We start from the raw sequence: 13083 nt of genomic DNA on the forward strand, positions 1-13083 counted from the left end.
GAGTTTCAAGCCACCGGGTCTGGGACTCGAACTGTAGTCGACCATGTGGGAGTCCAGTGCCCCAACTACTATGTCACCTCCTGGCCCTTCCATTATCTTTTAAAAAGTATATTTATTTCAAGGGGCCAGTTGGGGGGGGGTTGTGGTTAAGGCTCTGGACTCTCACATGGCCAACCACAGTTTGAGCCCTGGACCTGGCAGCTTGAGTTCTTGTTTTCCCTGTCTCTCTCTCTCTCTCTCTCTGGTCCAATTAAAACAAAACGCAAGGGTGTATTTATTTACTTTCTTCTACGAGCAAGCGAGAGACAGAAAGCCAGTCCCACAAACACGGTCTCAACACCATGACCCCTGCCAGCCTCAGCCAGCCACAGACCAGGGGCAGAAGGTGCTCAGTGTGTTCAGTCTTCAGAGGCACCCAGAGCCTTCCCGTGTGGCTCGGCCTCACGGAACATTGTATTTTACTGCTGTGCCGCTGTCTGGCCCCCATTCGCCACTATTTTTTATTTTTTTAATTTGCCAGAGGGTGCTTGGACTGCCAGAGAGAAACAGAAAGGCAGAGAGAGAGAGAAAAAAAAAAACACCCCCCAGTGAGGTGTGGGCCACACCACAATCCTGTCCGCCTCATTTTTCCATCCCGTCAGGATTTGGGGCATGCACACACATGTACTCGGCATGTTTTTTCAGCCACCGGGGCTGGGATTTGCATGGTACAGTTGGCCACGTGGGCTGCAGCTCTCGCCATCACCGGTCCACGGAGCCAGTTCCTTCTCTGCCATTTTCAAAGCAAATCAGATTTTGTCTCCTGCTTGAAACCCTCCAATGGATTTTCACCACTTCTCCCATGAAGCCCAAACGCCGACCTCACCTCACTTCCCACCGCCCTCCCCCACTGCTGGCCTTCTCCCGGACCCTCAGACTCGCCAAGCTCACACCCCCTTCAGTGAGGTGCACACTCGGTGTGCACTCAGCTCTCCAGGCATTTATTTCGTTGTCTCAGCACACTCCTTGGGAGGGCTGTTACTACCCTCAGTGTACACAAGGGCCAACTGAGGCACAGAGCGGTTACTCGAGGAGCCAAAGACCATGCGATGCGCATGCGCAATAGCGTCTCAGAGGCTTCAAACCGGCTGTTCCCTCTGCCTGGACTGCTCTACTCCCAGAAGTTTTCAGGACTGACCCCTGAGCATTCCAGGACTGTGCTCCAATGCGACCTCTTGCTACATTCTCTCACTAGCCACCTTTTGTAAGTTTTGACTTTTGAACTATATGATTATGTTATCATTTCAAAATAAATACTTTCCAAAAAATGATGGTTATGAACAACACAAAAAGACCGTTAGAAGAACAGACTCATCAGTGAGACAGAAAGGATCGTGGGGTCCCATTTTTGTTAACATTCTTATAATTTAGAAAACAGTCTGGTATCTATTCCCTACCTGATTGTCACTGGGTGCTGAGGTTACAGGTGATTTTTTTTAAAGATTTTGCTTTGGGGCACATGTGCTTACAGGGTGGTAGGGAGAGAGAGACAGAGACAAGTGAGAAGGAAAGTGAGAAATCACCCCCCCTCCCCAGGGGAATGGCCACGCTGCAATCCCTTCTCCATTCTCCTCCTGGGATCTTGGGCATGCATGCACATGCATGCGGTGTGATTGTCAAGCCACTGGGTCCGAGATTCGAACTGCAGTCAGCCATGTGGGAGTCCAGCAACATAACTGCTACTCTATCCACTGGCTCTGATTAGGGTTTTTGTTTTTTTTAAAATAATTATTTTATTTAACTTTACTTATTCATTTATTATAATTTGACCAGAGAGGGACAGAGTGAGAGAGAGAAAGAGACAGTGAGAAAGAAACAAAGCAAGCCACGGCTCCAGGACTCAAACCCCGGTCGGCCATGTGGGATTCCAGCACTCTTTATCACCACGCCACCTGCCAGGCCCTAGACATGATTTTTATCTTCTTTTTGGTCATTTGTATTTTGTAATTTTCCCCTGGAAACAGGTATAATTGGGAAAAAGAACTAAGTGGCTCCTTCCACACTGGGTGGTGGATGCCCAGAGCCCTTGTTCTGCAGTGGGGACAGCTATAGTTGGAATGTTCATTCAGTTTTTCTACTGGAGCAGGCCAGCAGATGGCATAGCGGTTAAAGCCGCTGGACTCCCACATGGTCGACCGTGGTTCGAGTCCTAGACCTGGTGGCTTGCCTTCTCCCTTTCCCTCTCTCTCTCTCTCTATCTCTGATCAAACTGGAAAATAATAAAGTTAAATAAAAAAAAAAAAGAACTCTCTAACAAAAACAAAGTTCTCATACTGGAATTTGATTGCATCAAGAAGGCACTAAGAGCAAAAATAATCAGTGCGATTAAAAGGTGGGACTTTTGGGAAGTGATTAGGGTGGGATCCCCATGACTGGCTCCTGGTACCTTTATAAGAGAGACCAGAGCAGAGACAGAGATGCCGAGACGCATGGACAGATGTGTGCACTCCTGCTCTGCTCAGGCTCGTACCACCTCAACTCTGCAGAGAGCCGCTCCATCGCCCACCAGGAAGGAGCCCCACGGATGTGGCACTTTGACCTTGGACTTCCAACACCCTGAGCTAAATAAACTGCTGTATTATTTCAGTATACTCAGGCATGTCTGTTATCAGTAACACGACAGATGAAAATGGGGACACTGAGGCCAGCACAGGTTCAGAGTCGACCTGGCACGAGGTGTGGCTCCCCAGGCCTCGGGTGTTCCAGGGGTCCCTACGCATAGACAAGAGGGCCCTCAGTGGGCAGCAGGCCTCGTGGTGGGCTCAGCCACAGGGAGGCTGGCCTCAGTCCTGCCTCCTCCCAAGGGACCTGAATGCTCTTTGAGCTGACTGCCCGCTGCCCTGTCTGCCTAAGAGCAGTTGTCTTACCAATTTTTGGAGGAAGAAAAATGTGGGTTTTTTGGGGGACAGCAGGTGGCATAATGATCACATCACTGGACTCCCACATAGTTGATCATGTTTCAAGTCCCAGACCTGGCAGTTTAAAACTCACGCCTGGTGCGTGTGTGTGCTTGCCCGAAATCCCGAGGAAAAGGGAGGAGAAGGGATTGCGGCGTGGCCAGCCCTCCCCTGGAGTTGCTTTCTTGCTTTCTGTCTCTCTCTCTGTCTCTGGCAAGCACATGCACCCTTTGGCAAAAAATCTCTCTTAAAAAAAAAGTGGATTTTTTTTCAGTTTGTTATTTTGCCCTCTAGGCGTGGATTATCTTTGGTACCTGCTCCCTGCAGGGTAAGAGTTTCTGAGCCTGGAACCAGCCCTGTGGCCTGGTGGTTAGGAGAGCCAGATCCCATGGGCCTCGCAAATCCCAGGCTAGTGCTTTTCATTTGTAGCCAGGGTCCTCTTAAATAATTACTAACATGAGTTCTTCCTAGGCATTGGCCCTGTGCTGAGCCCCTCAGAGGCACCTTAGCATTTAATCCTCACACCTGCCCTTGAGGAAGGCTCGGTTCTGAGACCCATTTCTTTTTTTTTTTTTTGAGAGATTTTCACTGTAGGGCGCGTGCGCTCACCAGACAGACAGAGAGAGACATAGAGACAGAAAGCGAGAAATCCCCCCCCAGGGGGGATGGTCACGCCGCAATCCCTTCTCCTCCATTCTCCTCTCGGGATCTTGGGCACGCACGCACACGCGCCCGGCGTGAGTTTAAGCCACCGGGTCCGGGACACGAACCGCGGTCGACTACGTGGGAGTCCAGCGACATAGCCATTACGCTAACTGCTGGTTCCCCTGAGACCCATTTCTCAGGGGAGGCAGCCAGGCAAAGGCCCCAAGGGGAAGTGCCTAGTCATTTACAGGTGTCTGTGGAAACCAGCCCCAGCCCCCAGCCCCACGGCACTCCTGGACCCTGCCCTGAGTCCTGTGAGGTGACAGGTCATCTGGTCAATTGGGCTCTGGCCTTGAGCTTGGCCTCACTTCAGAAGGAGGCTGCACAGCTAGCAGGAGCCCCTGAAGCCCTGGGGTGGGCCCTCAGCTCTCTCTTCGGTGCAGGGAGAGGGAGCCCTGGCTCCAAAAACTCCCATCAAGTGCTTTTGGGCAAGTCATCTCAATTCTTAGGGGTCCTAGTCTCTAAGATGAGGGCCTGAATAACATCAAAGGGGTCACTGCTCCCAAATGTGGCCCTGTGGGGCCGCCCCACTCTGCTGGCTGGCAGTTTATGTCTGTCCAGGCCAGGTCTGTGGGTGAACCACAGCCTTGCTGAGCAAGCAGGGAACACTGTCTCTCACGGCGCCCCCTCTACAGAGGAAATAAGGCCCGCTGAGGCTCATTGATTTGTTGGGTACCTGCGGGGATGTGAATGCCCATCTCCTCTGGGGTGCCTGCAGCCTAGTCCGGAGCCCTGATCCCTTGCCCCCGTCAGTTCTGGGGCTGGGAGTTGAGGACAGCCCTGCAGCTTCCCGGCTGGCCACCTGGGCCAGGCTCCTTGACTGAGCCTTTTTCTCATCTGTAAAGTGGCCACAGTAGTCCCACCTCCGAGGGCTGTGGTGAGGCTGAACAAGGTGCAGGGCACAGAGCCAGGGCCCCATACGTGAGCTGTGAGCCGGGAGCAGGCATCTCCAAAGGTCTAAGTCCTCAATGCCTTTCACCTCCCTGTGCAGAGCAAGCACACACAGGTGACAGTGGGCCTGTCTCCAGAGCTGCAGGCGAGCATTTCTCCAAACCACACTGAGCATTGGGGAGCTCCAGGGGTGGAGCTGTGAGGCCACCAGAGTCCCTTGAGGGTCCAAACTCTGGAGCGAGGATCACAGATGACAAGGCCTCTCCCTTGGGACCCCCTGCAGTGTGTGGCTGTCATCATAGCCAATGGTCTCTGAATCCCTGGGGACCCTTATACCCATGGCACAAAAGAAAGAAACAGGCTTAGAGGTGAGGCTACCCGCATGAGGGCGCCGTGTTCTCCTACCTGGAAGGAGGGGTTTTCAGCTGCGAAAAGATGCTTGGATGGGTCCCGCCACTCCATGCTAGTTTCCCATGAGAACTTCTCAGCCATTGGCTGTGGGGTAGCCAGGGACCTGGCACCTTTCATCCTTCAGTTTCCCAGTCCCCTTCCAGGTGGGGCACAGAGCGACGCACAGGTGTGGGCACCTCTGCCAAGCCAGCTCCGCCCGTGCTTCGGCTGGGGCTGTGGGCTTGACAGGCCCTGAGATGCCAAGACTTCCTGCACCCCAGTGGGACTCCAGGCAGCAGCTCTGGCCTCTCCGGTCTGTAGGGAGGAAGGCTTCTCTTGATAGGTTCCCACCCTCATGCCGGGATCAACCTGGGACTTCCTGGCCTCCCTGGCGTGTTTCTGGAGTGTAGTAGTCTGAATCTCCCAAGTTAAATAACAACTGGAAGAGGTCAAAGGTGAGCCGTGGGGAGTAGGGAGGAGGTGGGAGGGGAGTATACTTGGGAAACTTTCAGACCTCGGGCTGGGCTTCCTGCTGGGGAGGAGTTGCTTTACTGGGCCTCTTCCAGCCCTCCTCACCGCAGCCTGCCACCCTTGCCCTTCCGTTAGGGCCCTCACCTGCCAGGCTGTGCTCCCTCCAGGACGTGGGCACGGGAGCATGGGTTCAGGTGCCTTTACCTAGTCACGTCTGCTGGAGGAAGAGGCTTTGTTTCACCAAATCATCTGGTCAAAAAGAAGCCAGGGAAGCCAGCCCCATGGCCTAGTGGTTAAGGGGGTCTTCAGCCCACATACCAACCACAGTTCAAGTCCTGGTCATGGTGGCTTGAGAAACATGCCGGGCATGTGTGCATACGTGCCCAAGATCCCGATAGAATGGAGGCAGGGAGGAGTGCAGCGTGGCCACGCCCCAGTGGGGAGCGCTTCCCCTCTTTTCAGCAAGCACTCACGCCCTCTGGCAAAAGAAAATAACCAGCCAGTGCACGGAACCGGTTCTCAGCCAAGGGTGTGTGGCAACAGGCGGGTAAAAGCAGGTCACATTTACACAGTCTCTCAGGTCATCAGTTCCCACTGTTCCTGACTCACTCAACTACATCCGAGATTCGCTTGAGCTGGCACTGGCAGGGTGCTAGGAACCTGGTGAGACCCACGAGGAGGCCGGCCCTCCGAGGCCTTCGCCCACACCCCGCCCTCCGCAGAAGGCACCCAAGTCACACAGAGCTTGAGCTGAAGCTGAGCAAGGACTCACACCCACCCTGCCAGTCCGGGCTCCTCCCTGGGGTGGGATTTGAGGAAGAGGGCAGTGGGACTAGCAGCTGCAGGGGTGAGGCCTGCTCTGGTTGTTTAGGGGCTGGGGACAGTGTAGTGGTCATGTAACTGGACCCCTATGTGAAAGATCCTGGGACTCAAACCAACTGGACACTCACGTGCCCACAATCCAGGCTGTCTGTGACTGGGGGTGGGTGGGCTATGGCAGCGAGACTCTGGTGGGGGAAACTGTCTTTCTCTTATGGAAGAAATGAATAAACTTACAAAAAATAACGTGGTCTGGGGAACCAGCAGTTGGTGTAATGGCTATGTTGCTGGACTCCCATGTAGTCAACTGCAGTTCAAGTCCTGAACCCGGTGGCTTAAACTCACGCCGGGCACGTGTGCTTGCGTGCCCAAGATCCCAAGAGGAAAATGGAGAAGAGATTGTGGTGTGGTCATCCCCCCTTGGGGGTGATTTCTGGCTTTCTGTCTCTCTGTCTCTCTCTGTCTTTCTGGCGAGCGCACACACCATACAGTAAAAACCTTTCCAAAAAAAAAAGTAGAAAGTACTGTGGCCTAATTGCACGTGAGTTTATTAACCAAGGAAATGAGAGAAAACACAGAGCAGCACACAGAACAGACCCGTTCTGCCTCCACCCCAGCCTCCGCAGATCCCCCAGTCCTCGAGATTTGTTTCCAAGTCACCCTGACCCCCTCAAAGGCTTTCTACTTTTTTTTTTTTTTTGGAGAGATTTTCACTGTAGGGCGCGTGCGCTCGCCAGACAGACAGAGAGAGACATAGAGACAGAAAGCGAGAAATCACCCCCCAGGGGGGATGGTCACGCCGCAATCCCTTCTCCTCCATTCTCCTCTCGGGATCTTGGGCACGCACGCACACGCGCCCGGCGTGAGTTTTAAGCCACCGGGTCCGGGACACGAACCACGGTCGACTACGTGGGAGTCCAGCGACATAGCCATTACGCTAACTGCTGGTTCCCAAAGGCTTTCTACTTTTTCAATTGCCAGAGGGGGCATGGTATTGCCAGAGAGAGACAGGGAGAGGGAGAAAGCACCCCCCCAACACTTTAATCTCCTCTCCTCCATTTTTCCATCTTGTTGGGACTTTGGGAACCCATGCCCAGACACCAGGGCTGGAATTCAAATCATGGTCGGCTACGTGGGACCCAGCTCCTTTACCCAATAGGCTCGGAGCTGGCCGTCTACTCTTTTTGCCCCTCGTGCACTTTATTGCTTTCCATGGAACTTTTCCATCAGCCTTGTTTGAACCTACTAGAATGCTGAGTTCCTGGCTGTATTGTCTAGAACTGTCTGGTCCTTGCGAGACACACGCAATAAGAAAGTTGAGTGAATGAATGAAACCATCAAAGATGCAGTGAGGATTCAGTGAGAAAATATATCACTTGGGGCCAGCAGGTGGTGTGGTGATTAAGGGTGCTGGACTCCCACATGGCCCATCACCGTTAGCGTCCTGGACCTGGTGACTTGCTTTCTCACTTCCCCCACCCTCTCTCTCTGTTCAAACTGGAAAATAACAACAAATAAGGTTAAATAAAAAATAATTCTTTTTTTTAAAAAAGAAAACATATCATTGCACAATTGCTCCTAGGAAATTCTGCAAATGTGGGGCCAGAAAGAGGCATGGAGATTAAGGCACTGGATCCCTCATGGCCAGACCCCAGTGCTTTGAAAATCACGCTGTACTCGTGTGCATGCACACCCACAATCCTGAGAGTGGAGGCATTGTGGTATCGCCATCCTCTCCCCAGTGGCGGGGTGATTTTTCATTTCTCACTCTCTGTCTGTACATGCACTGTATAGCAAAAACTAAAAAAAAAAAAAAAAATTCTGTAAATGGAATTGCTGGGCCAAATATGAACCTCTCAGAGAAACCTTTTACCCTTCAGAGAAAAAAAAAAAACATTTTAAGCAATAAGGTCAGCCCTGCTGAGTGTTCTCTCATCAGTTATCCGGCATTCAAAACCTGCCGATAACCATTAGCTCGCCTTGCTGGTAAATTTAGATTCATTGACTACTACTTATTCTGGGTGGAATAGTGTCCCCTCCAAATTCACTTTCTCCCAGAATCTCAGCATGTGCCCTTATTTGGAAGTCTTTGCAGAAGTAACTAAGACGAGCTTGTAACAGACAGGGATGGATACTAAATCTTACGATGGGTGTCCTCATAGAGGCAGAAGTGTTGTGGGTTACACGCCCTAAGACAAAGGCTAAGAGTAAAGTGGGGCATCTATTAATATATGCCAAGGACCACCAAGGCTGGCCAGCAGTCACCAGGGGTGGGCGTGAGGCCTGGGACAGACTCTCTTGTAGAGCCTGTAGTGGAAGGACCCTGTGTCCACATCTGAATTCTGAACTCCGGCTTCCAGAACTACCAGACTCCATGGGTCCCTTGAAGCTAGCAGGTGTGAGTACTGCAGCGTACGGGTCCAGTGGCCTTGTGAAGTGTGGTCTAGATCCATTTCTATGGGTTAAGGTGGTCCAGTTGGAACATTTTGCTCACCTTCTTTACTGGCCTCCCCTTCAGGCCTCAGCCTGCAGAAAGTAGAGAGCTGTTCTCAGTGGTGTCTGTCCCCATCTTCAGGCCCCCAGGAAGTACCAGCAGGAACACACAGACCTTCCTGAGCTGTGATCCTTCACCTGCTCTACTCAGCACCCTGATCTAAGCTGCTGCCACCTCGCCACCCAGTGACCCACCACCTCTGTTCACTTTTCCCCTCGCTCCTCCAAGCCCTCTTGCCAGCAGCCTAAAGGACCCTCTCCAGTTACCAATCTCATTACCATTCGTTAGTGAAGGCTCCAGTAGGAAGAGGTCCTGGCTGCACAGATGTAAAAAAACTTGATGCCCTGGGGTTGGCAGACGGCATGGTGGTTAAAGGCACTAGACTCCCACATCGTCAACTGCAGTTCAAGTCCTGGACCTGGCAGCTCGCTTTCTTACTTTCCCTCCCTCTCTCTCACTCTGTCCCTCTCTGGTGGACTTAAAAACTAACTAAGTAAAGTTAAATAATTCTTTTTTTTTAAAGAATCATTTTAACTTTGTTTTAATTTGACCAGAGAGGGACAGAGTGAGAGAGAGGGAGGGAAAGTAAGAAAGCGAGCTGCCAGGTCCAGGACTTGAACCATGGTTGGCCACATGGGAGTCCAGTACCCCCAACCACACCACCTGCTGGCCCCAATAATTCTTTAAAAAAAAAAAAAATTAAAGAACACATGCTCTTCAAGGCTGACAAAAATGGGAAGGTGCTGGGTTTGTGCCCCAAGATCCCCCAGATTACGCTGTGCGTGCATATACTCAAGACTGGGACTGGCTGAGGCTGGAGGTCCTGTTGAGGAGGCTGGCCCCGTGGCCTGGTGGTTAAGGGAGTCAGTTCCCACATGGTTAAGAGCAGTTCAAGTCCCAGCCCCGGTGGCTTGAAAACCACACTGGGCACACACGCATGGTGCTCCCCATCCTGACAGGATGGAGAAATGGAGAAGGGATTGGAACGTGACCATTCCCCACGTGGGGGGATTTCTTCCTTAACCACCTCTCTCTGGTGAGGGCATGTGCTGTCTGGCAACTGGAAAGAAAAAATAAAGACCTTACTGGGGCACATGTCTCTTCCTCATGGAGTAAAATCCAGAAATGAGACTTTGGCACTCCAGGCTCACAAGGCCAGTGTGAACTGAACGGCCACGAGACCAGCTGACAGCAGACCCTCTCCAGGTACTACCCTTCGGAGAGCGTGGTGAGTGTTCTGGATGGCACTCAAAAGGAAAAAAAAAAAAAAAAAGACATAGACAGCCCCTGCAATCAAGTAAGAGACCTGAACTGGGACAAAGAAGAATCAAGACTTTAGACCTGATGTGTCGGCCACAGAGTAAGAACTGGGGATCTGAATGCAGAACAGAGCACACAGTCAACTTACTGGAAAAAGAGTCAACTTTAATTGCAACTGATCAAACCATGTCCAGGAATGTCTCTGAACAACTGAACCAAAGGAACACGATAAAAATCTCTCACTGAAGAAACAAAGAGTTTGTGCCTGCCCCAGTGCTTCTGTGGGTCAGGCCGACAGCAGCCCATCCAGAGGCTGGCTCCTTTCCCCAGTTTCTCATGCCAAGAGGCAGGCTGGGGACAGTGAGGAAGGGGCCTGTCCCCTCCTCCCATTATTCTGGGAGCTCTGAGAAAATCCCTGGTGGGATGAGCCTTCGCTTTCATCCCTCATCTGTCCCAAGGTAGCGAGGACCCCTGGGCACCATCCAGAAAGCCAAGGAAGCGGGCGGGGCAGCCCCAGAGCCCTCCTTACCATTCAGCCAGTGCTGAAATGTGCACTAGAGAAAAACGCAAATGCCCCTTCATCTTCACAACGCAAGTCACACAGCAGAAAAAATAAAACTGCCCTAAAGAACAGCGCAGTGCTGGCCCTCAGAAGACGCGCTCAAACTCCGTCTGGTTGGTCGTGGCAGGGTTGCGGCTCTGGTTAGTGGATTGCTGGGTGATCTGGCTGCCCTTCCGGCGTGGTGGGGCCAGGTATTCAAACATGGATGTTAGGTGGGTGGACAGCATGCCCTTGAGGTCCGAGGGCATGGGGTCGGACCAGAAGAAGTCGTGGTTGAGGGCGTCATCACTGTCAATGCGCTGCGCTGGATCCAGCACGAGCAGCTTGTCAATGAGGTCCAGCGCATAGGGGTCACGCACATATGCCTTCAGCCTGTCCTTCACCTTCCGCTTCTGGCCCTTGACCAGCTCTAGCTTCTCAAAGAGTTCATACTTGTCCACGTTTGGCCACACCTAGCAGGGAGGGAGATTGAGAGAGGGTAGAATTAGAGGCTAAGGAGTGCAGAGTTGATCTCCAGAGGGGAATCCAACTTTCTCCACTCAACTGCTCCCAGACCACCCTTGGACAGAGAACTTGACCCCTCCACCATGGACTTTGGAGACAGTAAGTGCCAGATCCTTTTACAAAAACTGATCTGCCAGGAATCTGTGTGCCATCTCCAGCAGAAACATCTGTTAATAGCCAGCACAGACTCAAATGTTTTGTCAAAGACCACAAAAGCTGGTGCCAACGCTGAGACACGAACACTGTGATGTGGCCTGTCCCTCCACCAGCCTTCTCTGCAGGAAGGGGCTCTCCTTGTCTCCCACGCCTCCCCATGTCTCCGCACCCTGTGGGGGCTGGGGGCCCAGCAGCTTCACACACCTCGGGAGTGATGGAGCCACACAGCTGGCTGATGAGGGCAAGCTGGTGCTGCTCTGTGTTGCCCTGCATGATAGGGCTGCGGGTCCACATCTCCGCCATGATGCACCCAGCACCCCACAGGTCAATGGGCGGGCCGTAGTCCCGCTCCCCTGGGAAGAAGAGTGCACCAGGAGGGCCCCTTGAGCCCGAGGCTCTCCTGAGACTTAATGCCCCAGGGCTGGCGGCTCAAGAAGCCCTGGCAGTGGGGAGCTGTGGCCGGGTAGGTGCCCGGCCCCTGCCCCCCTCTGCCCGCTCGGGAGTCCTCACCGAGCAACAGCTCCGGAGGGCGGTACCAGAGCGTCACCACGCGGTTGGTATAGCGGTTGGGCTGGCTGTTCTTGGCCAGGCTGAAGGCCCGGGCCAGCCCAAAGTCCGCCAGCTTCAGGACCCCATCACGAGTGATGAGCACATTGGCGGCCTTCATGTCCCGGTGCAGGATCTGCAAGAAGGGTAAGGGGGAAAGTTCAGCCAGTTCCAAAGGGTCCTCCAGCCACACCCAGCAGTAGCAGCAGCAGGGGCCAGCCCAGGCCTCCCACCTCCAGCCCCACCTTGTTCCTGTGGATGTAGTAGAGGCCATTGAGCAGCATCTGCATCACCTTCTTGATCTCGGACAGCGTGAATTTGACTAAGACGTTGCTCAGCAGCCCAGCAAGGTCGTGCTCGCAGAAGTCGAACACCAGGTATATGCTGCCCTTGCAGCGGTTATAGGGGGAGGCTGAGGCAGGAAGGGCAAGGAGAAGAAAAATAAAAGCTGCATCCAACTCACTTTCCCACAGTCAGCTCCTACCCCTCCAGCCCACAGACACCCATTCCCTCCAGGGCGCCCATCTGTTTGTTACTTCCTGGCAAAATACTGTGAGTGCCTCCTGAGCCAGGTGCAGTGACAGGCCCTGGGGAAGCACCAGGTATGATAAAGGACCAGAAAAAGCAGTCACCACTAGTATGCCTGAGGTGAGAAAAGGCCACTGAAGTGTGTCCAGGTCCAACTCCACAAACATGGCCTTAGGCTACGAGCCTCATTTTTCTCCTGAAACCCAATCAACTAACCTTTGGTCCGACAAATCTCAATCAAGTTGACCACATTCTCATGTTTTAGAAGCTGGAGGATCTTGATCTCTCGCAAGGCTGTAATGGGGAACTAGGGGAGACAAGGAGAGAAAGTGGTCCAAAGGGAACGAGCGCGCCACACTGCAAAGAACTGGCCCTGGGGTCTATACTAAAGGGCAGGGGTTGGGGGACAAAAAATATCAATAGACCATGGGCTCGGAAATGAGCTGTCTCAGACGCCTCATCTGAAAATAAGGCAACACGCACACCTCAAGAAATTAAGTTTAAGAGAATGAATTAAAGCAGCGATACTTAAAATGTTTTGCACTTAGTCCTCCATAGTTCTAAACTTGGAACTTTAGCTCTAAGACTGTTTGGTGGTAACAAAATTAACAATTAGAATATCTTGCTAAAAAATAGGTGCCTGGAAGCTGGACTAGAGCTATAATACGGAAGGGACTGCCCCTTTTCCATATGGTTCCTTGAGTTTGGGGCCCTTTCTCTTTCTTTGGAGAGGTCTTTGATATATGGCGCGTGTACTCACCAGAGAGAGAGAAAGACAGAAAGCGAGAAATCACCCCCCGGGGGGGGGGGAGGGCCATCCC

The 13083-nt window shown here is 52.6% G+C and overlaps 2 protein-coding genes across 5 annotated transcripts in view; both read right to left on the reverse strand.

The window, feature by feature from the left end:
• FPGS (folylpolyglutamate synthase) overlaps positions 1 to 5689 on the reverse strand; it is a 26023-nt gene extending 20334 nt beyond the window's left edge. The window contains exon 1 of one of the 4 annotated variants that reach the window (XR_003550307.1): positions 4938 to 5689. Coding sequence is in view for 2 of the 4 variants with exons in the window: in XM_014590005.2 (XP_014445491.1) it covers positions 4938 to 5060 (123 nt within the window). In the remaining 2 variants the exon portion in view is untranslated. The remainder of the gene's footprint in view (positions 1 to 4937) is intronic. The other 3 variants (XR_003550306.1, XM_014590005.2, XM_006154065.3) reach the window with 3 other exon arrangements.
• A 4421-nt stretch (positions 5690 to 10110) lies between these two features.
• CDK9 (cyclin dependent kinase 9) overlaps positions 10111 to 13083 on the reverse strand; it is an 8778-nt gene continuing 5805 nt past the window's right edge. The window contains exons 3-7 of the mRNA XM_027773994.1: positions 12479 to 12569; positions 11980 to 12146; positions 11699 to 11870; positions 11393 to 11541; positions 10111 to 10980 (exon numbers count right to left, since the gene is read on the reverse strand). Coding sequence (XP_027629795.1) covers positions 10615 to 10980; positions 11393 to 11541; positions 11699 to 11870; positions 11980 to 12146; positions 12479 to 12569 — 945 coding nt within the window. The 3' untranslated portion in view covers positions 10111 to 10614. The remainder of the gene's footprint in view (positions 10981 to 11392; positions 11542 to 11698; positions 11871 to 11979; positions 12147 to 12478; positions 12570 to 13083) is intronic.

This window comes from Tupaia chinensis, unplaced genomic scaffold (genome assembly GCF_000334495.1).
Source record: "Tupaia chinensis unplaced genomic scaffold, TupChi_1.0 Scaffold000394_1, whole genome shotgun sequence".
Classification (NCBI taxonomy): Eukaryota; Metazoa; Chordata; class Mammalia; order Scandentia; family Tupaiidae; genus Tupaia; species Tupaia belangeri.